General features: G+C 44.0%; 1 protein-coding gene across 2 annotated transcripts in view; it reads left to right on the plus strand.

Annotated features, from left to right (window-relative positions):
- sdk1a (sidekick cell adhesion molecule 1a) overlaps window positions 1-24,197 on the plus strand; it is an 897,759-nt gene that overhangs the window by 589,667 nt on the left and 283,895 nt on the right. For both annotated transcript variants that reach the window (XM_086000285.1, XM_086000286.1), the window contains 2 exons: window positions 1,641-1,757; window positions 8,585-8,752. In XM_086000285.1, coding sequence (XP_085856411.1) covers window positions 1,641-1,757; window positions 8,585-8,752 — 285 coding nt within the window. The remainder of the gene's footprint in view (window positions 1-1,640; window positions 1,758-8,584; window positions 8,753-24,197) is intronic.

The following is a 24,197-nucleotide window of genomic DNA, read 5'->3' on the forward strand; positions in this document are numbered from 1 at the left end:
GGCAAATAGGTGCTGGAATAGCCAAAAAGCTGGCTTCAGCTTTGTTGATATTAACTGAAGAAAATTTTGGCTCATACTGGATTTTTTGCTGATAGATAAATAATATAGCAACAATTTTGGAATCAATGGCGGTGGCAGGGAACTAGAGTTGGGTGCCACCGTACATGTTGAAGCTGAACTCGCATTTTCTGATGATGCTACTAAGGGGTGGCATGTAAATGACAAATAGGAGGTCACCATGGATGGAGCTATGGGCCACATAAATGTGACCACGTGACACAAGTTGAGAAACTTCTTGAGCAGATATCGTAATTGCATTAGGATTTAGGACAGAGAGACGAGAGAAGAGAGGCAGTAGAGCAGAATGGAGTGGTCAAAAATGTCGAAGGCAGTATTAAGGAGGAAAAGAGAGGGATAGCAAGCCATGGTCACATTCATGCAAGATGTCAGTGACTATGACCAAGGCGATCTTGGGGTTGCGAGCAAGTTGTAAATTGGATTTAGAGGGACTCAAACAGGGAATGGTGAGAAAAATTAGCATGAAATTCAGTGGTGATGTCACGTTCAAAGACCATGTAAAGAAAAGGCTGGCTAGAGACAATGATAATTTGAGGGGTCAAAAGTAAGCTTTTTTAATAATGGGATAATGGTTTTGAAAGGGATGGCGATGATGCCAAAGAATAGGTTGCTGATGTTGGCAAGCATGGGACCGAGAAGAGGAACGTGAGTAGTAAGGAACTGGATTAGAAGGGTGTTGATGGCGCAACTAGTAGGCTTAATGAAGCAGATCAGTTTGATTAAAACTGAGTAAGGTAATGGAGAAAAGCTGTAGGTAGTAGGAAGTGAGCTCCGTTGATTAGAGGAATGAAAGGGAAGGGTTGAGGAGGTAGCGGAGAAGACAGAACTAGCCAAATAAATTTATAAAATAGAATCCACAACACTAGTAAAGTATATAAGTAATTGTTGTTTTTGAGTTGTCCGTATTTTCGAATTCTGATTGTATTGTTTCTCTACCCAAAAGATAGATCAGGCATAACCCAAAATGTGAAATGATGCCTGTATGAATGAATAGCTTTGTTGTTACTAAGTTACTAGTTACTAAGAAAAGGACAAATATTATGAGAGTGCAGACTGATGGAAGTTATTGCTGTTAATGGGTGAATGCTCACTTGTGCAGCAGACTGTTGCTTGCCACAGTCAGTGAGATATTCTTGATATTATCCACAACTCCTTAACCGTATCAACCAAGTAAGCTTGTTGTCTAAGTCGTATTAACTGAGAAAGGGTAGTTTCTTTTAAGGATATGCTTTGCTTTTTTTGAATGCATAATTATAGCTGCCAACAAGACTAAGGGCTTAGCCAGAAATGATCAGTAATCTTCTATACATGAGACCTTCTAACAGATGAATTTTGTGATAAGACAATCTAAGGTGCCTAATTATGTTCTTTGTGGTACAGTAATACACAAATTGCTGACACACACAGTCAATTTGGAAGGGAAGGAAGCTTGTCTATGATTGTGATAATTCAAAGGGATGTGAGAAAAAGGATTTCATATTAAAATGGCTTAGATTTATTTATCCTGCCCAAAGTAGAAATTCTAAAAGTCATTATTCTCTTTTTGTTGATGTATTTTTCAGACATTGCACCATCCTTCGTCAGAGCTCCATCAGATACTGCAGTAACAGATGGAGCGGCTGCAGTTTTGCATTGTGAAGTTTCAGGAGCACCAAAGCCCGGCATTACGTGGAAGACAGGCAAATATTATAAAACATTACTTTGGGGAAAATTGAAACAATTTGCTTTCACTTTTCACTTTATCACAAATGAAATAATATCAATATTAGAATTGCTTTTCCGTGCACTGCCAACAGCAATCAAGAAAATTCTTCTATCCAGCCCTAGTGGTCAAACTGTCTGTTTCAAAAATTAAATTGGTCTCTGTTTATGAATATTGCAGTCCTATAATGAAGGTTCTTTCTTCAAAAAGTATGTTTAAAGTCTTGGGGGAGAAATTCATTATAGCACCGTTTGGGGCGCTAACTTTTAAAAGTTGAGAAAATTAGCACCCAGCACAATTGTTTCTAAACTTAAAAAAAAATTAAGCTTTGCGCTCCAGGAAGGAAGTGAAGCGCTAAATCAAGCTCCACTTCCTTCTTGGAGCGCAGTCGGCAGCAGGCGGGGCGGAGACTTCAGCAGCGCTGCACACTGGACCGTGCAGTGCTGCCGCGTTCAAAGGCTCCTTCCCTCCCTTAAAGGGAAGGGCCATCGCTGCAGGCTCTGCAATATAAAAAGTACCTACCTGAACAACCAAGGCAGCCGTGATCCCATGTGATCAGCCCGGCACTCAAGCAGAGTGCTGGGCTGATCGATTGCGGGCAAGAACCCGCAAAAAAAACTGGAACAAGAAAGGTATGTTTTTTTTTACCTTGGCCACCTCACCTGTAATCATTGCCCGTGAAGCGGCCGGCCACCCAATGCACGCCTCCCGGGGGCGCTAATGGGAGGTACAAAGGCACCCAATTTCTCCCCCTTAGAGCCAATCCCTAGCCCCACCAGAACTAGTGATAATTGACAAGAAACTCGGAGCTGCAGAATTACTTCATGCTTTGAGCAGAAATGACTATAAGTACAAATTTTGCATTCTTTTAACACCAGTCTTTCCCAGTTATAATGAGGAAAATATAAATTACCCTCCAGCCAGACAACTATTTCTTCTCTCAAAGAAGTTCATACTTTTTTTTAAATGTAAAGACTATTGGCAACAACAACAACTTGTATTTATATAGCGCTTTTAACGTAGTAAAATGCCCCAAGGCACTTCACAGCAGTATTATAAGACAAAAAATTTGACACCGAGCCAACTAAGGGGAAATTAGGGCAGGTGACCAAAAGCTTGGTCAAAGAGGTGGGTTTTAAGGAGCGTCTTAAAGGAGGAAAGAGAGGTAGCGAGGCGGAGAGGTTTAGGGTGGGAATTCCAGAGCTTAGGCCCTAGGCAAAGGAAGGCACGGCCACCAGTGGTTGAGCGATTATAATCAGGGATGCTCAGGAGGGCAGAATTAGAGGAGCGCAGATATCTCGGTGGGGGTTGTGGGGCTGAAGGAGATTACAGAGATAGGGAGCGGCGAGACCATGGAGGGATTTGAAAATAAGGATGAGAATTTTGAAATCGAGGCGTTGCTTAACCGGGTGCCAGCGTAGGTCAGCGAGCACAGGGGTGATGAGCGAACGGGACTTGGTGCGAGTTAGGACACGGGCAGCCGAGTTTTGGATCACCTCAAGTTTACGTAGGGTAGAATGTGGGAGGCCAGTCAGGAGTGTGTTGAATAGTCAAGTCTAGAGGTAACAAAGGCATGGATGAGGGTTTCAGCAGCGGATGAGCTAAGGCAAGGACGGAGACAGGCAATGTTACGCAGGTGGAAATAGGCGGTTTTTGTTATGCTGCGGACATGTGGTTTGAAGCTCATTTCAGGGTCAAGTATGACACCAAGGTTGCAAACAGTGGGGTTCAGCCTCAGACAGATGTTTGGGGGAGGGATGGAGTCAGTGGCTAGGGAAAGGAGTTTGTGGCGGGGACCAAAAACAATGGCTTCGGTCTTCCCAATATTTAATTGGAGAAAATTTCTGCTCATCCAGAACTGGATGTCAGACAAGCAGTGTGACAATTTAGAGACAGTGGAGGGGTCGAGAGAAGAGGTAGTGAGGTAGAGCTGGGTGTTGTCAGCGTACATGTGGAAACTTACGCTGTGTTTTCGGATGATGTCGCCAAGGGGCAACATGTAGATGAGGAATGGGAGGGGGCCAAGGATAGATCCTTGGGGGACACCAGAGGTAACGATGCGGGAGCAGGACGAGAAGCTGTTGCAGGTAACCTGCTCACTGGTGCCCAGTTTGGGTTCCGCCAAGGCCACTCGGCTTCCAACCTCATTACAGCTTTGGTCTAAACATGGACAAAGGAGCTGAATTCCAGAGGTGATGTGAGAGTGACTGCTCTTGACATCAAGGCAGCATTTGACCGAGTGTGGCATCAAGGAGCCCTAGTAAAACTGAAGTCAATGGGAATCGGGGGGGGAAACACTCCACTGGCTGGAGTCATACCTAGCACAAAGGAAGATGGTTGTGGTGGTTGAAGGTCAATCATCACAGCCCCAGGACATCGATGCAGGAGTTCCTCAGGGCAGTGTCCTAGGCCCAACCATCTTCAGCTGCTTCATCAATGACCTTCCCTCCATCATAAGGTCAGAAATGGGGATGTTCGTTGATGACTGCACAATGTTCGGCGCCATTCACAACTCCTCAGATAATGAAGCAGTCCATGGCCGCAATACCTGGACGACGTTCAGGCTTGGGCTGATAAGTGGCAGGTAACATTCGCGCCACACAAGTGCCAGGCAATGACTATCTCCAACAAGCGAGAGTCTAACCACCGCCCCTTGACATTCAATGGCATTACCATCACCGAATCCCCCACCATCAACATCCTGGGGGTCACCATTGACCAGAAACTTAACTGGACCAGCCACATAAATACTGGGGCAATAAAAGCAGGTCAGAGGCTAGGTATTCTGCGGCGAGTGTCTCACCTCCTGACTCCCCAAAGCCTTTCCACCATCTACAAGGTACAAGTAAGGAGTGTGATGGAATACTATCCTCTTACCTGGATGAGTGCAGCTCCAACAACACTCAAGAAGCTCGACACCATTCAGGACAAAGCAGCCTGCTTGATTGACACCCCATCCACCACCTTAAACATTCACTCCGTCCACCATCAACGTACCGTGGCTGCAGTGTGTACCATCTACAAGATGCACTGCAGCAACTCTCCAAGGCTTCTTCGGCAGCACCCCCCAAACCCGTGACCCCTTCCACCTAGAAAGACAAGGGCAGCAGGTGCATGGGACCACCACCACCTCCAAGTTCCCCTCCAAGTCACACACCATCCTGACTTAGAAGTATATCACTGATCCTTCATTGTCGCTGGGTCAAAATCCTGGAACTCCCTATCTAACAGCACTGTGGGAGTACCTTCACCACACGGACTGCAGTGGTTTAAGAAGGCGGTTCACCACCACCTTTTAGGGAAGGGCAATAAATACTGGCCTTGCCAGCGACGTCCACATCCCATAAATGAATTTTTAAAAAGGTGATTCTCTGGCTACGATTAGATAGATAATAATGGAACCAGGCGAGTGCTGTCCCATCCAGCTGGACGATGGTGGAGAGGCGTTGAAGAAGGATGGAGTGGTCAACCATGTCAAAGGCTGCAGACAAGTCAAGAAGGACGAGGAGGGATAGTTTAACTTTGTCACAGTCACAAAGGATGTCATTTGTGACTTTGATGAGAGCTGTTTCGGTACTGTGGCAAGGGCAGAAATCTGATTGGAGGAATTCAAACATGGAATTGCGGGAAAGATGGGCATGGATTTGGGAGGCGACATCATGTTCAAGGACTTTGGAGAGGAAAGGGAGGTTGGAGATGGGGCGATAGTTTGCAAAGACGGAGGGGGGTCAAGGGTTGGTTTTTTGAGGAGAGGGGTGATGACAGCAGATTTGAGGGAGAGGAGGACAGTATCTGAGGAGAGAGAACCGTTAACAATATCAGCTAACATGGGAGCCAGAAAAGGAAGTTGGGTGATCAGCAGTTTGGTGGGAATAGGGTTGAGGGAGCAGGAGCTAAGAAAGGAGGTGTGTGGAAGTTTGACTTGCAAACAGTTCTTCTGATCTGATCATTATTTTTATAGAGCAAAATGTGAAGCTTTCGTCAGGGCATTTATCATATTACCATTTTATCCCCGATTTCCTCACATCACGAGCTCCCTTTACTGCATGTATGTAATACTGCAAACCAAGCACATTTGAGAGGACAGGGTAGGTAACCTTCCTCCAGGACACTGCCAACGTCATTCTTGAGCTGGAAGCACACACGACTAACCTGGTGGATACCCCACTCCATTCAACATCTTTCTCGCTTAGCAGCATTGCTGAAAAGCTCATTTAAGGGAGATTTGAATCTGCAATGCATCAATCAAAGGGGCTCTACGTCACTGCACCAACCACTTCGCATAAGAAACATCAATTATTAATACTTCAAATTTTACAAAAATGAATGCAGGTTGGAGAACTGCAGAGTATCGGGGGTAGAATTTCCGATTTGGGCGTAATTGGCAGTCCGGGCGGGAATTGCACTCAAAATTGCGCTAGTTTTCAGAAGTGATTATTTTGCTCAAGTTTCCACTTAAACTCATTTGCATATCACCAAACACAAAATCGCCCATGAACCAGTGCAATTGGGCAGCATTTTAAAACTGAATTTAAAAAAAAATTGCATTAAAAATATTCCTAGATATATGGTGCAGTTTTATTACAACAGCTGAAATGGGTTTATCACAAAAAATGAGTCTAGTCCACCATCGCTGGGCCGTTAGCTCAGATGGTTAGAGAGTGGTGCTAATAACGCCACGGTCGCGGGTTCAATTCTGTGCCCTGACCAACTGCATTGTTATTTTCAAAAGGCCTTCGATAAGGTACCCCATAATAGACTGATGAACAAGGTCAGAGAATGCGGAGTCATAGGGCTGGATTTTCATTGAGGAGGCGGGTAGGAGGCGGTACGACAACTTTCGGGGTTGTCGTCCCGCCTCCATCGAGTTCTAGCCAACACACACGATTTTGACTTGATTGACCTTGTTGAGCCCGCCCAGCGGGCTCAGCAGGCCAATTAAGGGCCACCCGGCAACAGGTGACGTCACAGATTGATATTTCATCTGTCAAGACCTTTTGACAGATGAAATATCAGCGTTTCACAGCTGTTTGAAGCTATCAAACACTGACAATCTGTACTCTAAGTTAATTCCTTCCTCTCAGGATGATTTAGAGATCTCCCCCGGAACAGAAAGCTGCATGCTGCAATTTTTGACAGCTCGCGGCCATTCTGCTTTCTGTGCTGGTGAGATGAGGGACTCCCGAGACCTGAAGGAAGGAAGGCTGTAAAGGTAAGTAAAACTTCTTTAAACACTTTAAACACACCAAACACACTTACCTCTTCACTCATGCACCCATCACTCACCTGAACACCGGACACCTCGAACCCTCCAAGCCCTTCATCCCGACGGCCCACCTCGCTAACTTGCCGTGGTTTGGAGCCGTCGGGAATCCCACATTTCACCAATGAAAATAGGGATTAGGCTAAAAACTGCCTGTTAACAGGCAGTTAATTGGCACTAATCGCCTTCCCACCTCGGGGAAGCAGGTCCCAGTGCGGGTCGGGTACCCGCCTCCTTTGAAACTGGCATGGAGGCAGGTTGGGGGCAGGATGGGTTTGTGCCCCCCCCGATTTCGGGATTTTAACCCCCCACACGCCTCCAATCCCGCCTCCACGGCCCAATGAAAATCCTGCCCATAGTGTCATAACGGCACAGAAGGAGGCCATTCAGCCCGTTGCGTCCATGCCGGCTCTCTGTAGAGCAATCCAGTCAGTCCCATTTCCCCGCTCTATCCCAGCAAGTTTATTTCCCTCAAGCGCCTATCCAGTCTCCACTTGAAAATATTGAGTGTCAGGGGACAAGTAGCAGAATGGATTGCTGGCTGGCTTCAGGACAGAATGCAGAGAGTAGGAGTAAAGGGTAGCTATTCATAGTGGCAGAAGGTGGGTAGTGGTGTTCCACAAGGATAAGTGCTGGGACCACTGCTATTCACAATTTACATTAACGATTTAGACTTAGGAATCAAAAACACAATTTCTAAATTTGCGGATGTCTCCAAATTGGGGGGAATAGTCAATACTGAGGAGGACTGCAACAAGTTACAGGAGGACATTAATAAACTTGCAGAATGGCCTTGCGCCTAAATTAAAAGCAGCTTCATTTTAAGAGCCACCTCAAAGGCACACAAACGGGCGCAATTAGCGGAAACGCGCAATGGTGATTAATTTGATCTGGGGGTGTGGTCAGTTTTGTCGATTTTGGGCGAATTGCACTGAAAAAAACAGACCCAGATCTTTATAACTCATGAAAAGAATGTGCTTTATCGCCCCAAGTCCTGTTTACCCATCACCCCCGTGCTCGCTGGCCTACATTGGCTCCCGGTTAAGCAACGCCTCAATTTTAAAATTCTCATTCTTGTTTTAAAATCTCTCCATGGTCTCAACCCTCCCTATCTCTGTAACCTTCTCCAGCCCTACAGCCCTCCGAGATATCTGCGCTCCTCCAATTCTGGCCTCTTGAGCATCCCTGATTTTAATCGCTCCACCATTGGCGGCTATGGCTTCAGCTGCCAAGGTCCTAAGCACTAGATTTCCATCCCTAAACCTCTCTGCCTCTTTAAAACCTACCTCATCTGCACTAATATCTCATTATATGGCTCGGTGTCAAACTTTGTTTGATAACACTTCTGTGAAGCGCCTTGGGTCGTTTTACTACGTTAAAGGCTCTATGTAAATACAAGTTGTCTTTTGCTGTCTTTTCTCTCACCCTTCCTTTCGTTCTATAGTAACTTGTACGTTGTCTACATTGCTGTACCTGTATACTGCTGGGAGCTGTCCATCCATGTATGTCCGTGTTTACTGACTGGTTTCTTTTTGTTACAGGCAATAAGATTTTAGCGAGTGGTTCAGTACAAATTCCACGGTTTGCGCTTCTGGAATCAGGTGGGCTGCTGATAAAACCGGTCCGTGTTCAAGATGCAGCAACATATACCTGCTTTGCAGTGAATTCCAAGGGAGCAGTGAATGCATCAGTCAATCTCACTGTGTGGAGTAAGTACCTAGAAATAAGTATGAAAATTAATTTGGGATTAACAAATCTATTTTCTTAAAAAGAACCTCAGCAGTTTTCTTCATTGCCTTCCTGAAGGTCTTAACACCTTGTTGGGGCACAATTCCATCGTTGCTGGCAGTTCTCCAGTATTCTGCCAAGTGGCTGTTATTCATGAGTGAACCCTGATAGTGAATGTTAGCAGGCTGTTCACCCACATGGACACCACAGCCAAGCTCAATCCTGTCCTCACCCAATGCCCACACATGCTCACTTTCCAGCAGAGATCGCAATCTGGAGTGGGAACCCCAACCAATGTTCCCCTCTGTAAGACAGGGTAACTGGCGCCAATTGTAGCGCCTCTCTGGCTGAGATCAACTAAATCAGAGTACGGACTAGAAATTGCACCTGGGATCTTACTGGTCTATATGACGTAACTACTCACTGGATAAACATTCTACACCATTAGGGAGTATTCAACAACTATTTACTGGTAGCAAGCTGATTTGATGTCATTTTCTGACTGAAGGATGGTCCATTTATGAACATGATGCAATGAGGGAATATATTATTTAGGTACTACCCAAACGTGAGTCTCAAGGCTATGCCTGTCACACCTAAGGTCAATTCTGTCACCTCTCTAGGCACCAGATTGTAGCTTTGTGTTAAAAAGAGGCAATTCATCTCAGTAAATGAGCACAGATTAAATTGCCCTGCTGAGTGCACCTCTCGGTGCCCAATCAGAACACAGATCACATCCGTCCGTCCACCACGCCCTCACATTTGAGAGAATCTGAGTGGCTGGTAAACAATCAAGGTAAAATGGACAAGTAAAATTTATTTCTTTTTTAAAATTACATTTGAAATATATTAGAAATATCTCAAAGGATTAGTCGAAGCAAAAATGCTGAAAAACGACGACGAAGGAAAATGTGACATAGGTACAAGACTAATTTGCAGCAGGGACCTGTGAAATGTTGCAAGTCTGTGGAAGTGAATGTGGTTGCTAATAGATTTTTAACATGCTATGTGTCAGTAAATTGTCAAAGCAAGTGATTTAAATGCAGCTAACTTTAGAGCCTTCATTCAATTTCCGTTGATCGCTCGTTGTACATGTCACTAGCTTCCGTCCCTAGTGTAAACCTGAGTTAATTCCCATTTTAGCACCTTTATGGATAATTGCTTGCCCCATTTAGTGCCATTGACGATTAAATCTGCAACCCACATCATCATTCGTGACATTCGAAGAAATTGATCTGTCCACTTAACACCTGTAGGCCATTCTTTGCGCAAAGCTCATTTTAAAAAGGACGTGGTTTCAGAAAGGTTTTGACAAAAGTCAGCTGAATGTTAAAAGCAAACCAGGCATAACCTCAAAACCAAAGGAAGTTGATGCTTTGCAGGAGACCTTCTTGTTGCATTGCACAAAAGCTTTTAGAAACTCCTTGTCAGGAGGGGTTAGCTTTTAACAGAAAAGAATGGGTAGGGATTGGGGAAGGGGAAAAAGAGACCAATAGTGGAGGCAGGTATTTTATGTGCTCTTTGTGAGTCGTTTTAAAAATTCCACCACGAAGAAAGCTCAGATTTTGCTGGTTCTATTTTTTATTAGATTGTTTTTTGTCCCTAACGTATTTTCCATGCAATAAAAATGCTGTGATTCGAACACATTTTTCTTTCATCAATCAAAGCTTGAAATGTGGTTGCATTGTTTTGGAGATAAAAAGAAAAAAAACTGAGTGCTAGAAAACCTGAAATTAAAAAAATGCCAGAAATGTACAGACTCTCAGCATTGGAAAAGGGAAAAGATGGGTTAACATTTGGCTGGAGACCCTTTTGTTTTAGTATTGTGTTAGAACTGCTATTGATGTTGAGCATGGTTTCTTTCTACATCTCCCAGTTATCAGGATGACAAGTGTCAATGCCTATATTTCTGTAAACTGGAGCTGGAGCTGAGATACTTCCCACTTGGCCCCAGGTAATTCCGTGAGCCAGGGCCCAAATGGTTAGGGTTGTCCTGCCTGAACAAGCAGCAGGAAGCTTACCAGTGCGGCGTGTTTGTAGGTTGTACAGTGTTAGCTGATTAAATCGCAGTAGCATCCCTACACATACTGACCGAGGAGTCTTCAAACCTTGGCTCTTGCCAGTCTAGTCTGCACCTAAGCTGTTTAGACTTGGGTAAGTGAGGCGTTTTTCTTTCAAGGAAAGAGTTTACACTCCACATCTAGGATACAGAAACTATTTGTGTGGATTTCTCAGTAGCTTAGTTCAGAGACACTCAGCTGATCAAAAAGAATTGATGGAAAGTACCGTAGTTGAATGAACTCTCCCATTGTTGTCTTAATGTTTTTATTCCAAAAGTTCTGTATTTTTTGTAATATCATTTTCTACTTATATGCTTTTGCCTGATGAATATATTCTGAATGCCATCTAAACCTCTTTTATCAAGTGAAGGCTTGTAACTCATTCTCCACTGTCAGTTATTCCGGGTCAGGTGAAAATACAGAATTCTGACCGTCTGAATTCTGTACATGCTCTTAACATATAACAGGACATTAGTTAATCGCTCCTTAGGCTGTGATCAGGAATAGAGTTTTCAGTTACTGGTTGAGCTAATCCAATTTGATTTAAAAGCTGAGAGAGATTAGAAAAACAAGGAAGTGGCTTAAACAGCATCAGAATGCTTCTCCTGGCCCCACAAAAATATTTCCAGCCTGCTGCCAGTCCGAGTTTCTCTAGTCTTTCCTCATAACTGAAGCATCTCGTCTATGAAATCCTCAAGAGGTGAATCTATTCTCCGTGAGATCCTTCCTGAAGTAGGGTGCCATAAACTGAACACAGTGGGCCAGAAATTCCAGGCCAGAAGCGTGAGTACGGTCGGCTTACTCACGCTTCTGGCCGTTGGAAATGCTGGCGTTCAGCATGAACAGCGCATGCGGGGAACGCCGGCATTTCCAGACCTCGAGCGTGTGCGACTGCACAGGCAGCGCTTGCGCAGTGAACTTCGTGGATTTCATTCATGAAATCCGTGAGGTTAAGTCCTTAGAAGTTACACTGAAAAAAAGCAAGTGTAAAGTGGTTCATTGGCTGCGGAGGAAGATATATTTTATCGTGGAGCTTTTGAAATGCAATATTTTTGTTTGGGAAAGGGAGGGAAGTTATTTTAAGAAATTTTAAGTAAGTTTTAAAGTTAAAATTTTTTTTTTTTTTTAAAGGGTTTTCAGAACGGTAGGTAGAAGGAGCAATTGTGGCTGTGTGAATGGAATGTGAGAATGAGTTATGTATGTATGTCCACATATATTCCTTTACGTATATGTATGTATGTTTTATATTCCTTTACTATGAATGTATGTTTTTAATTATGATTTTCCAATAAGTTACTTTCTCTGAAAGTCATAATTAAATAATACATTCATACACATAAGTAAAGGAATATATACATAACACGCAAAGGAATATATACAGACATACATACTTTCAGAAGCTCCACGATAAGAAATATCTTCCTCCACAGCCTCTGTAGCAACTGTACCCATGCTTTTTTCATGTGTAAGTTGTAATGACTGGACCTCACTGAAAGCATTAATGAAAGCGGCGAATTATACTGCGCACGCGCTGCATGTGCAGTCGCACGCGTTCTGCCTCTGAACCCCTTCGTTCAGAGGACAGGAAATGCCGGTTTTCCCCACATGCACTGTGCATGCTGAAAACCGGCATTTCATCCGGCCAGATGCGTAAGTACCCCGACCGTACTAGCGCATTTGGAAGGGAATTATTGGGCCAACATTTTACATGTCAATAAAATAAAAAATTTAACACTTGCACGACTTGCCCCCTCGCATCTGCCCCCTACTCCTTCTGGCCCAGCGGAGGGGATGCTTACTGCTACGCAAAAGGCCCACTCCGCACAAAAGGTGACACCCATACGTTTCCTGCGCCTTTTCCCTCCCCGTGACTGGAGCCCTATGCTGCCATTTCACGTTGCTAATCGGATTGGGCGTTTGTCATAGCGGTAGGATCCCTGCCGCTGGGCCAGATCAGGGTAGGGTTTCGAACCCCGCTCCAGACAGTCCCGGCAAGTGGAGTCGGAGCTCCGGCTCTAAATTCTGGGTTGACATCCAGTGGGATATTTGCGTCCGTGGGTGTGGGTGGCCCCCCCTCCTTGTATAGCTTGTGGGAGCCCGTAAAACCCTCCCGCCACAGGACTAACCGCCCTAATGGCTGGTTCAAAGATGGTTACGGTCACGGAATGAGCGTTAATCACGGCCATAAATCCTTCCACCACTTCATACAGTTCCCCAAAGGGAACAGTGTGAAGACACGTATGACGACGACATTGCTAAATAAATAAATGGAATTAAAAAAATTCTTTTAGGGCTTTTAAAAGTCTTTAAATTGCTTTAATTCTCTTTAAAACTACTTCAGATTACTCAAAATAATGTAAACATTTTAAAAATTTTATAAAAGTTACCAAAATCTTGAAAAAACTTCCAAAAACCTATTTAAACTGCTGCTTTGCATGTAAAAAAGCAAAGCAGCTTGACAGAAACATTGGGGGCGTGTCCAGTGAAACTGAGACCTCAAGGGGCGTGTCTCACTTACACTGCACGCTCCTGGGTCCGCGCTGGCTGCACTCCTGGGCGGCGTGACGTCATACGCTGCCCGGGATTCTTGTTTCAGTTTCTGGAAGTGCAGGCGTCCCTGGAGCTGATCGGCAGGAGCGCGGGGTAAGTGCAAATACGGGGCTTGCACGCGCTGCAAGCCCCGTTCTGGAATTTCTGGCCCATTATCCTAACTGTGGCTTAACCAGTGATTTATATAGGTTTAGCATTACCTCTTCGCTTTTGTACTCTGTCCCCCTTTTTATAAAATTGAGGATCCCATATGCTTTTTTTTTATAACTCTACAGCTACAATATTTCCCCCCAAAAGTGTACTTTTTCTGTTGTCTTCTTTATATTTTCATCCTGCAACTGGTTTTATCAACTGATAACAGTCATGTATCAGACAAGTTTAAACAGCATGGTTCTGAATTTCTGTGGGGGGTTCTACTGGTCATAGAATCATAGAAGATAGGAGCAGGTGTAGGCCATTCGGCCCTTCGAGCCTGCTCCGCCATTCAATGAGATGCATCTAGTCTGTCTAGTCCTGTTAGAATTTGATAAGTTTCAATGAGATCCCCTCTCATTCTTCTAAACTCCAGCGAGTATAAGCCCAATCGACCCAATCTCTCCTCATACGTCATTCCTGCCATCCCAGGTATCAGTCTGGTGAATCTTCGCTGCACCCTCCATGGCAAGAACGTCCTTCCTCAGATAAGGTGACCAAAACTGCACACAATACTCAAGGTGTGGTCACACCAAGGCCCTGTACAACTGCAGCAAGACATCCTTGTTCCTGTACTCGAACCCTCTCGCTATGAAGGCCAACATACCATTTGCCTTCTTAACCGCCTGCTACACCTGCATGCTTACCTTCAGCGACTGGTGCACAAGGACGCCCAGGTCTCGTTGCACTTCCCCTTCTCCCAATCTATTGCCATTCAGATAATAATCTGCCTTCCTGTTTTGGACACCAAAGTGGATAACCTCGCATTTATCCACATTATATTGCATCTGCCATGCTTCTGCCCAATCACCCAACCTGTCCAAATCATACTGGAGTTTCTCGGCATCCTCCTCACAGCACACACGCCCACCCAGCTTTGTGTCGTCTGCAAACTTGGAACTCCAGTAGGAGGCAGGCGGAACCCCCAGAAAAACAGCGTAATTGGTTGAAAACAGCCGTTTATGCTTTTTCTGTAGGGGTTCCACCAGTCTCCCACCATTATACAATCATACAGAAGGAGGCCATTCGGCTCATCGTGCCTGTGACCGGCTCTTTGATAGAGCTATCCAATTAGTCCCACTTCCCTGTTCTTTCCCCATAGCCCTGTAAATTTTTCTTTTTCAAGTATATCTCCAATTCCCTTTTGAAAGTTACTATTGAATCTACTTCCACCACCCTTTCAGGCAGCGAATCCAGATCATAACAACTCGCTGCATAAAAAAAAGTTCTCCGCATCTCTCCTCTGGTTCTTTTGCTATTTATCTTAAATCTGTGCCCTCTGATTACCAACCTTCCTGCCTGTGGAAACAGTTTCTCCTTATTTACTCTAAAAACTCTTCATAATTTTGAACTGCTTTATTAAATCTCCTTTTAACCTTCTCTGTTCTGTGGAGAGCAATCCCAGCTTCGCTAGTCTCTCCACATAACTGAAGTGCCTCATCCCTGGTATCATTCTGGTAAATCTCCTCTGCACCCTCTCCATGGCCTTGACATTCTTCCCAAAGTGTAGTGCCCAGAATTAGCCACAATACTCTGGCTGAGGCCTAACCAGTGATTTATAAAGGTTTAGCAGAACGTCCTTGCTTTTGTCCTCTATTTATAAAGCTAAGGATCCCATATTGTGTTTTTAAAAGTTTTTTCAACTTGTCCAGTTACGACAGCAGACTGGAAGAACCCCTGCGGAATGTCAGGGCCCATAAAGTTAGTGCGTGTAATGATAAACATTGTTGTACAGAGTACTCAACTATCCAAAACTCTCCTAAATCATTTTAGTAACTAATTTTAGTTCAATTACATTCTGTTAAAACAATTATGCTTAGCAGTTGTACATTAATAATTGAAATTTGTATTTATAAATCCTTGTTAATTATTTATTTACACAAATCAACTTTTAAACTAATGAAGTAGAAATGTTCAGCAGTTGTTTCCCATTAAAGATGCATTTTTAATTAGAAAAGAATTATAATTATTTTAAATTAGATTTACTTTATTTTAAAAGCCATTGGTACATATACAAGATTCACATGAAATATTCAGAAAATCTGCATTATTCTCACATACATCATTTTAGCTCACAAAAGAAGTGCTGTAGCTTCTCACTAATTAACACTCTCGGGCACGGTGACAAGTGATAAAATGTGCATTTGTTGTATTCTCTCGTTGGGTCAGATGCGATTGCGTTCATATTTAAATTCTGTAGCTTTCAAAATTACATTAAAAAGAGGTGGATTATCATGTTGGTGTTGCAGTACACCTGCCACGGAGTTATAAGCTCTGAGGTGAACCCCAGCTTTCTCAGATGGTGAGTGCCTGATCTTAACCATGGCACCAGCATTTTCTTGAGTTACTGGCATGTATGCTAATAAAACATAATTTTCTGCAACGACAGCACTGTTTTTGCTTTGGGTGGCTGACAATATCTTTCAGCAATCAGGACGGGAATCCTGGGAAGTGTGTCAATATTTCCTCTCACAGAAAAGTTTGAAAACCACTGCTATATGGAATAACCCTGGCCTAGCAGCCAGCTCAAGATGTCTGATTGCAGGTTATCTATCTTTTAAACTAGCAGATTGTGCAGGGAGGCATGAAAATGGATGGGATTATATCATTAAGGAATATATTTCATTTATTAGGGAAGCTATGATAATTTTATCACACACATAAATTATGTAAAAAGTAGCATTTGTGTTTTCATTTACGGTGGCATCAGATTTTCCACTGTGACTTTACAAACAGCACTCATTACCTATTTCTGTTAAATGTTGTATATATTTTCTAAAATTATCTATAAGTGTCAAAAAGATACATAATTTATTTGGTACAGGAAGGATGAGTACAGTTCCTGCTATCAAATATTTATTCACTTGATTTTGCAACAGTATTCAAGCAGAGGGGGTGCTCTTAAAGAGACCGTCTCATCATTCTTACTGACTGAAAGATTTGATGTTAAGAAAAAACAAAATCATAGTTACTTTCCTTCTCTTTTACTTCTGTTTGTTTTTTCCCCCCTGATTTTTAAATCCTCCTGGCGTCTTTATGTTCTAAATGTAAGAAGCACTTTCCCCCAAGGTATGAGCTAATTAGCCCTGATGGAGCTGTTGTGTCACAGAAGGATCCCACTGGGAGAAAATGTCAGCGAGTGGCAGGTGGACCAGCTTAATTCTTTCAACAGCCTCCCAGCAGTTCAGCTGTTTAAAATTCAGCACCAAATAAACAGCAGTCCATGATCATCACACAGCACTGAGTAAGTAAATTATTTACAGAGCTGTAAAACTTTGGAGTGGGCATGTGTCATTATCAGTAGCATCCCTTCGCATCAGTTGTGATCATAATGAAGAGCTGAGATTTCTTTGTGTCTTAGCAACAATAACTTGTATTTATATAGCGCCTTTAACATAGTAAGACATCCCCCAAGGCGCTTCACAGGAGCGTTATCAAACAAAATTTGACATCGCGCCACATAAGGAGATATTAGGGCAGATGATCAAAAGCTTGGTCAAAGAGTTAGGTTTTAAGGAGCATCTTAAAGGAGAAAAGAGAGGCAGAAAGGTTTAGGGAGGGAATTCCAGGGCTTAGGGTCTTGGCAGCTGAAGGCACGGCTGCCAATGGTGGAAAGGTTAAATGCAGGGATGCTTGAGGCCAGAATTGGAGGAGTGCAGAGATCGCGGAGGGTTGTAGGGCTGGAGGAGATTACAGAGGTAGGATGCGGCAAGACCATGGAGGGATTTGAAAACAAGGATGAGAATTTTAAAATCAAGGCGTTGCTTAACCAGGAGCCAGTGAAGGTCAGCTAGCACAGGGGTGATGGGTGAGCAGGACTTTGTGCAAGTTAGGACACGGGCAGAGTTTTGGATGACCTCAAGTTTATGGGGCTGGAAGATGGGAGGCTGGCCGAGAGTCCATTGGAATCGTCAAGTCTAGAGGTAACAAAGGCATGGATGAGGGTTTCAACAGCCGATGAGCTGAGGCAGGGCAGATTCGGGCGATGTTACGAAGGTGGAAATAGGCAGCGTTAGTGATGGCGTGGATATGTGGTCGGAAGCTCATCTCGGGGTCAAATATGGCACCAAGGTTGCGAACAGTCTGTGATGTAAGAAAAAGGAGACTTACCATCAAGTAACTTTAAAGTAAGCTTTAAGTAACTTATAAACACACTATATACACAAGAGAGGTCTTTACCATGCCTCTGGTAGAAGCCTCTTACAATACTGAACAGACCAGTATTTATACCAGCCCAACAGGAAGTGACATATGACAGGAAGTGAGGTATGTACACAGTTCATAGTTCATAGTTCACGGGAAGTGATGACATAACTTCCCGGAAGTTATCATTTTTATCACATTCTTCCCTCCTGCAGGATTAGGAGGCTGTGGTCTACCTTTTGGTCCGCAGCCGCCGAACAAGGAAGAGTCGCACCCGTTTGGATTCCCGTCGTAGAGGGTCGCTGGTCCGCTTACATGCGGTTGGCCATTGGTCAGAGTCTGTGTGGCCTGGATTGCCCTGTGAAGGGTCGGGGAGATCATGGCTTCGAGTACGAGCCCCAATAGGTTCAAAGTCGGACTGCCTCTGTTCAGAGGGAGGTGCAGAGCTGGTCTGTGGCGGATCAGTACTTTCATGCGCGGTACTGGGAGGGTCGCAACCTTGAGCATGAGGTTCTACCGGCACCAAGCTAGTTGGTGTCCGATCAGGATCCTGGAGAGGGGTACCCGATAGGTCCCAAGAGTTTCCTGGTGAAATGCCATCACCCGATGTCCCACTAGGTCCTGGTGGGCAGGGAGCCAGATCCCGTAATGATACGGTAGATTCTCGGCCGTCGGAATATCGTATGTTTGCATAGGTGGGGTTGGCATCGGTTAGTTCGACCTCGTCTACAAGAGGGTCATTTTTAGACGTCCGAACGTATCTTCGGAGTAATACAGGTCCAGGAGTAGTTAGCCATGACGGGAGTGATGTCCCATGAGATGAGCGACGCTGGAATCCAAAGAACCGCTCATGAGGTGTAGTATTTGTGGCTGTAGAAAGCAGGGACCGTATAGAGTGCAATGCATCCGGAAGCACTGTTTCCCATTGCTGGTCTGGTAGGCCCCGAGATCTTAAAGCGAGACGTACGGAATTCCAGATGATACCGTTATACCTCTCTACCTGCCCATTTCCGATGGGATGGTATGGTGTTGTTTTGCTTGTAGCAATTCCCCGTTCTGAGAGGTAGTCCTTGAGTTCCCTCGACATAAAGGATGGACCCCGATCTGAGTGAATATAAGCCGGCATGCCACAGAGAGAAAATACCTGCTCAAGGCAGCAGATTACTGTGGACGCCAGCATATTGGAGCAGGGGAAGGCAAACGGAAAATGTGAATATTCGTCGATCATGGTGAGCAAATATGTGTTCCGAGTTGAAGAGGGCACTGGGCCCTTAAAATCGATGCTAAGTCGTTGCATCGGTTGGGTTGCATGTATGAGTATACCATCTGAGGGGCGGAAGAACTGAGGTTTTAATTCCGCACAAAGCCGGCATTCTGAGCATATTTTCTTTACATCTCCAGTGGAAAAAGGGAGATTCCGTGATCGTACGAAATGTAGCATGCGCGTAACGCCAGGATGACACAAACCATTGTGGACATCCATGAGAGTGGAGGATGACATAGTGGAGCAGAATGCCCGTGTGAGGGTGTCCGGGGCCACATTCTCCTTGCCAGGCCGATAGAGAATGGTATAACCAAAAGAGGCCAGTTCCATCCTCCAAAGTTGTATTTTATTATTCTTAATTTTGGTTCGTTTTCGATTATCGAGCATGAAGGCGACTGATCGTTGGTCCGTGATCAATGTAAAGTGCTGGCGAGCTAGAAAATGGTTCCACTTCCGTACTGCCTCTATGATGGCTGTGGCTTCTTTCTCAACCGGAGGATAATGTAGCTCGGCACCTTGTAAGGTCCTGGACATAAATGCTACAGGACGACCTTCCTGATTCAGAGTAGCCGAGATCGCCATCTCCGAGGCATCACATTCAACCACGAAAGGGAGATTCTCATCAATGGAGTGAAGAGCCGCTTTCTCCAACTGTTTTTTGAGAAGGTTAAAGGCTGCAACAGCCGCTGTTCCCAGTGGAAATGATCTAGCATGCAGCAAGGGTTGGATTTTGTCCGAAAAATGAGGAATCCATTTAGCGTAGTATGCAAACAGACCGAGAGCCCGACGTAAAGAAGCCGGATTCTTAGGTGACGGGAGCTCTTGGAGCGGGCGAAGTCTTTCTGGGTCTGGCTTAATGATACCATTGCCTACGCAGTAGCCAAGGATGTTGATGGTCGGTTGCGACTCAACAGATTTGGATTCATTCAGGGTCAAATTACGGCGATGGAGGGCATCCCGAAATTTTTGGAGGTTGGAGTCGTGTTCCTGTTGATCGTGACCTGCAATGGTAATGTTACCAAGATAGGGAAAAGTGTCCCTTAGGTTTTCCTGCTTAACCAGGCCATCCATTGCCCGTTGAAAGACAGCCACTCCATTAGTAACCCCGAATGGGAGGCGACGAAATTGGTACAGCCATCCATTAGCCTCAAAGGCTGTGTACTGCTTATCTGAGACCTTCAAGGGTAACTGATGATAGGCACTTTTTAAATCGTAAGTTGAGAACACTTTGTATTCGGCCAGTTTATTAACCATATCATCAATGCGTGGCAATGGGTAGGCGTCCAAGTCGGTATATTGATTGATGGTTTGCGAATAATCGATGCATAGTCGCTGTTTGTGAGGTTTTAGAGGGTTCTTGACAATGACGACTTGAGCCCGCCAGGGCGACGAACATGGTTCAATGATATCCTCTGCTAGAAGTCGAGAGATTTCAGCCGCAATAAAAGATTGGTCTTCCTGATTAAAGCGCCGCGATTTCGTTATTATCGGTTGGCATTGAGGCGGAATACTGGCAAATAATGAGGGTTCATCAAGTGAAGCTGCTGATAATGCACAAAATGGTAATTTAGACGGTATATTAGAAATAGTAAGTCCGGGTTTGGATCCACCAAACTCAATGGTGAGTTTCTTATGCTGTTTTTGGAAGTCCAGCCCTAAGAGGAGATCACTACATAAGTCCTTGAGCACCGAAAGTCGGGTGGAGGGATACATACGACCATGAAGTGTCATATCAACAACACAAAAGCCGGAGATTCTGGTATTAAGTGATGACTGGGCCATCGCAACTGCCTGGTCCGATGGGAAGACATGTAGTTTCAATTTCGCAACAATCTGTTCCTTAATGAAACTATCAGTACTTCCTGAGTCAATTAAGGCATCTAAGGTATGCCCTTTAATTGAAATTTTTGTGGCTGCATGAGACAGGTTCTGTGGGCAAGCAGCTGTAATTGGTGTCGTTGCACAGAGAGTGGCTAAAACTCTCGGTGTGCTTCTTCGGGAGAGAGCTTGAGAGGAAGCTTGATAGGTCCTAGCTGGAGCATCTTGATAGGCCCTAATTGGGGCAGTTCGGTAGGCCTTAGCTGGATTGGCCCTCGTAGAGGCCCTTGATAGGCAAACTTTAGCAAAGTGTCCTTTTTTCCCGCAATAACTGCAGATTGCATTGCGAGCAGGGCAGGTTTTCCTAGGGTGAAAAGCATCTCCACAAAAGAAGCATTCCTTCCTAGATTGCCAAGAGGCTGCTAAAGTGGGGTCGTCCTCCTCTTCTTCATCAGAATTATCAGAATTAGATTCCCCCATGATAGGGTTCACCTGAGACCGCTTGAATTGTCTGGTTGCAGCTACAGCAGCAGATCGAGATCTGGGCAGCTGATAGAGGTCTGCATTTCTCTTTGCCAAATCCAGTGAACAAGCTAGGTCAAAAGCTTTTTGTAGCTCAAGTGTTTTACTTTCTAGTAGACGCTGGCGTATAAATGGAGAGGCAATCCCGCAGATGAAAGCATCACGAATCATTTCTTGGTGGTACAGCTCAGCTGAGGCTGCCTGAAAGTTACAATCTACGCTGAGCCTGCGAAGTTCTTGCAGGAATTCGTCAATTGATTCCCCTGGCCCTTGTCGGGCTGTGGCCAGTAGATGTCTAGCATAGACCTCATTTGGGGTCTTCGCATACAGTTTCTTAAGTGCCCGAATCACCTCTTCGTAATTATCCCAGTCATCAACATATTCGAACACTTTTGGGGTCACATAATTGACAAGTATCTTCAATTTAGCAGGAGCATCCGCTTTACATTCATCCAGAAAATTCTCAAAAGTACGATACCAATGCTTCCATACCCTGCCAGCTGCTGGTGTATTCGGGTCCAAGTCCAGACGAATAGGTCTAAGGATTTTCTCCATGATGGGTGGTTCCCTGGATCCTTAACTTCCGAGTTTGTCTGAAGGTCTAGTATTTGTCAGTGTAAATATTAAGTTACTTAAATTGATGTAAGAAAAAGGAGACTTACCATCAAGTAACTTTAAAGTAAGCTTTAAGTAACTTATAAACACACTATATACACAAGAGAGGTCTTTACCATGCCTCTGGTAGAAGCCTCTTACAATACTGAACAGACCAGTATTTATACCAGTCCAACAGGAAGTGACATATGACAGGAAGTGAGGTATGTACACAGTTCATAGTTCATAGTTCACAGGAAGTGATGACATAACTTCCCGGAAGTTATCATTTTTATCACAGTCTGGTTCAGCCTTACATAGTTGCCAGGGAGAGGGAAGAATTATAACAAGAAAGACAGATTTACATAGCCCCGTAACACACCTCGCCGAAATGCTCCAAAGTGCCTCATATACAGTGAATTATTTAAAAGTAGATTGAGTGTTTTTATGTCGACAAATGTGGCAGCCAGTTTACACACAACCAGATCCCACAAACAGCAATTGGATGAATGACTAGTAGATCTATTTACGATTGGTTGAGAGAGGAATGTTGGACGGGACACCGGAAAAATTCCCTGCTCTTCTTTGAATAGTGCCCTGGGATTATTAACATTCACCTAAACCACAGGAACAGGCAGATTGGCATCTGTTTAACGTCTTGGCTAAAGAACAGTACCTTTGACAATGCAGCATTCCCTCAGCACTGCACAGGAGTGTCAGTTTAATTGCATGCTTTGAAGTATTGGAGAACACACTGACTCTGAGGTGAGAGTGCTACCAACTAGACAACTGACATGCAAAAGTTATTGACACAGAATTTGCGGTGGGTAATGACGGTGAACTGTCAAATTTCTCCGTTATGATAAAAATTACAATTTTTTTTATTAAAGTTTTTTTTTAAGTTTGTTCATGATATTTCATCTTCTACCTTATCCCCATGAGAAAGTCCCAATCTTTATTTCGCTCTCTGTAAAATTTTATAAAGTCCAGATAAAAGCTGCTTCTCATTTCCTGGTTTCCTGTCTGTGAGAATTCTTCAATATGATCGGCTGCTTAGACAGCTTGTTGACGTCACTGCAGCATCACCATAGTAATCTCCTACTCACAGCGCTGCAATCAATTGAACTTTGAAAAAGGTAAACTTCTCGCCACAGAAGTCACACTGGGGTTCATTTCTAGAGGGATAGAATTGAAAAGCATGGGTGTCATGATAAACTTGTATAGAACCTTGCTTAGACCACATGGAGTACTATGCACAGTTCTGGTCTCCATATAACAAAAAAGATATAGAGGCTTTGGAAAAGGTGCAAAAAAGATTTACAAGGATGATAGCAGAACTGAGAGGTTATAACTATCAGGAAGACTGAACAAGCTGGGGCTTGTTTCTCTAGAAAAGAGAAGGCTAAGGGGTGACCTGATAGAGATCTTTAAATATTGAAAGGCTTTGGTAGGGTAGATGTGGAGAAAATGTTTCCACTTGTGGGGTAGACCAAAATTAGAGGTCATAAATATAAGACAGCCACTAATAAATCCAATAGGGATTTCAAGAGAAACTTCTTTACCCAAAAAGTGGTAAGAATGTGGACCTCACTACCACAGGGAGTGGTTGAGGCAAATAGCATAGATGCATTTAAGCGGAATCTAAATAAACACATGAGGGAGAAAGTAATAGAAGGATATACTGATAGGGTTAGATGAAGGCGGGCGGGAGGGGTCTCGTGTAGGGCATAAACGCCGGCATAGACCTGTTGGGCCAAATGCCCTGTTTCTGTGCTGTAGACCTGATGTAACGAGATGTAATATTTTTTTTTGTTTCGGGTACCATAACTCTAACAGGAACTTCTGCTAGTTCACTTCTGTAATGTTGAACTGCCCCACTGTGAAAATATATATGCATTAAAAAAAAGCTGTACAAGCACTTTGGTAGCACATGAAACCTGATTTAATATTGGCCGTTTGCAACCCTGTACCGTGCAGATTTGCCCTCGAGCACAAATTTAATTTATTTGGCTTACTATGGCATTTATCAGTTCTATGTACCTGTTTCCTTCTGGTTGCTGTAATTTCAGTAATGAGAAGAAAACGCCATCAAAACTCAGGGTAATCATTGGGTACCATTCATTGTATCACAGAAGCAGTACTGGAAAAAATAAATAGGCTCCATCAGGCACTGAAAATTACAGCAACCTTAAATGTTATTTTTGTAAATCAGGAAAACTTTATTGTAAAAATACATAATTTGCATATTTTCATACTGACTCCTTACCCAATTTTTATTTTTGG

The sequence above is a fragment of the Somniosus microcephalus genome, chromosome 11, assembly GCF_052327205.1.
Source record: "Somniosus microcephalus isolate GS21.2 chromosome 11, FLI_Smic_1.0, whole genome shotgun sequence".
In the NCBI taxonomy this organism is placed as follows: domain Eukaryota; kingdom Metazoa; phylum Chordata; class Chondrichthyes; order Squaliformes; family Somniosidae; genus Somniosus; species Somniosus microcephalus.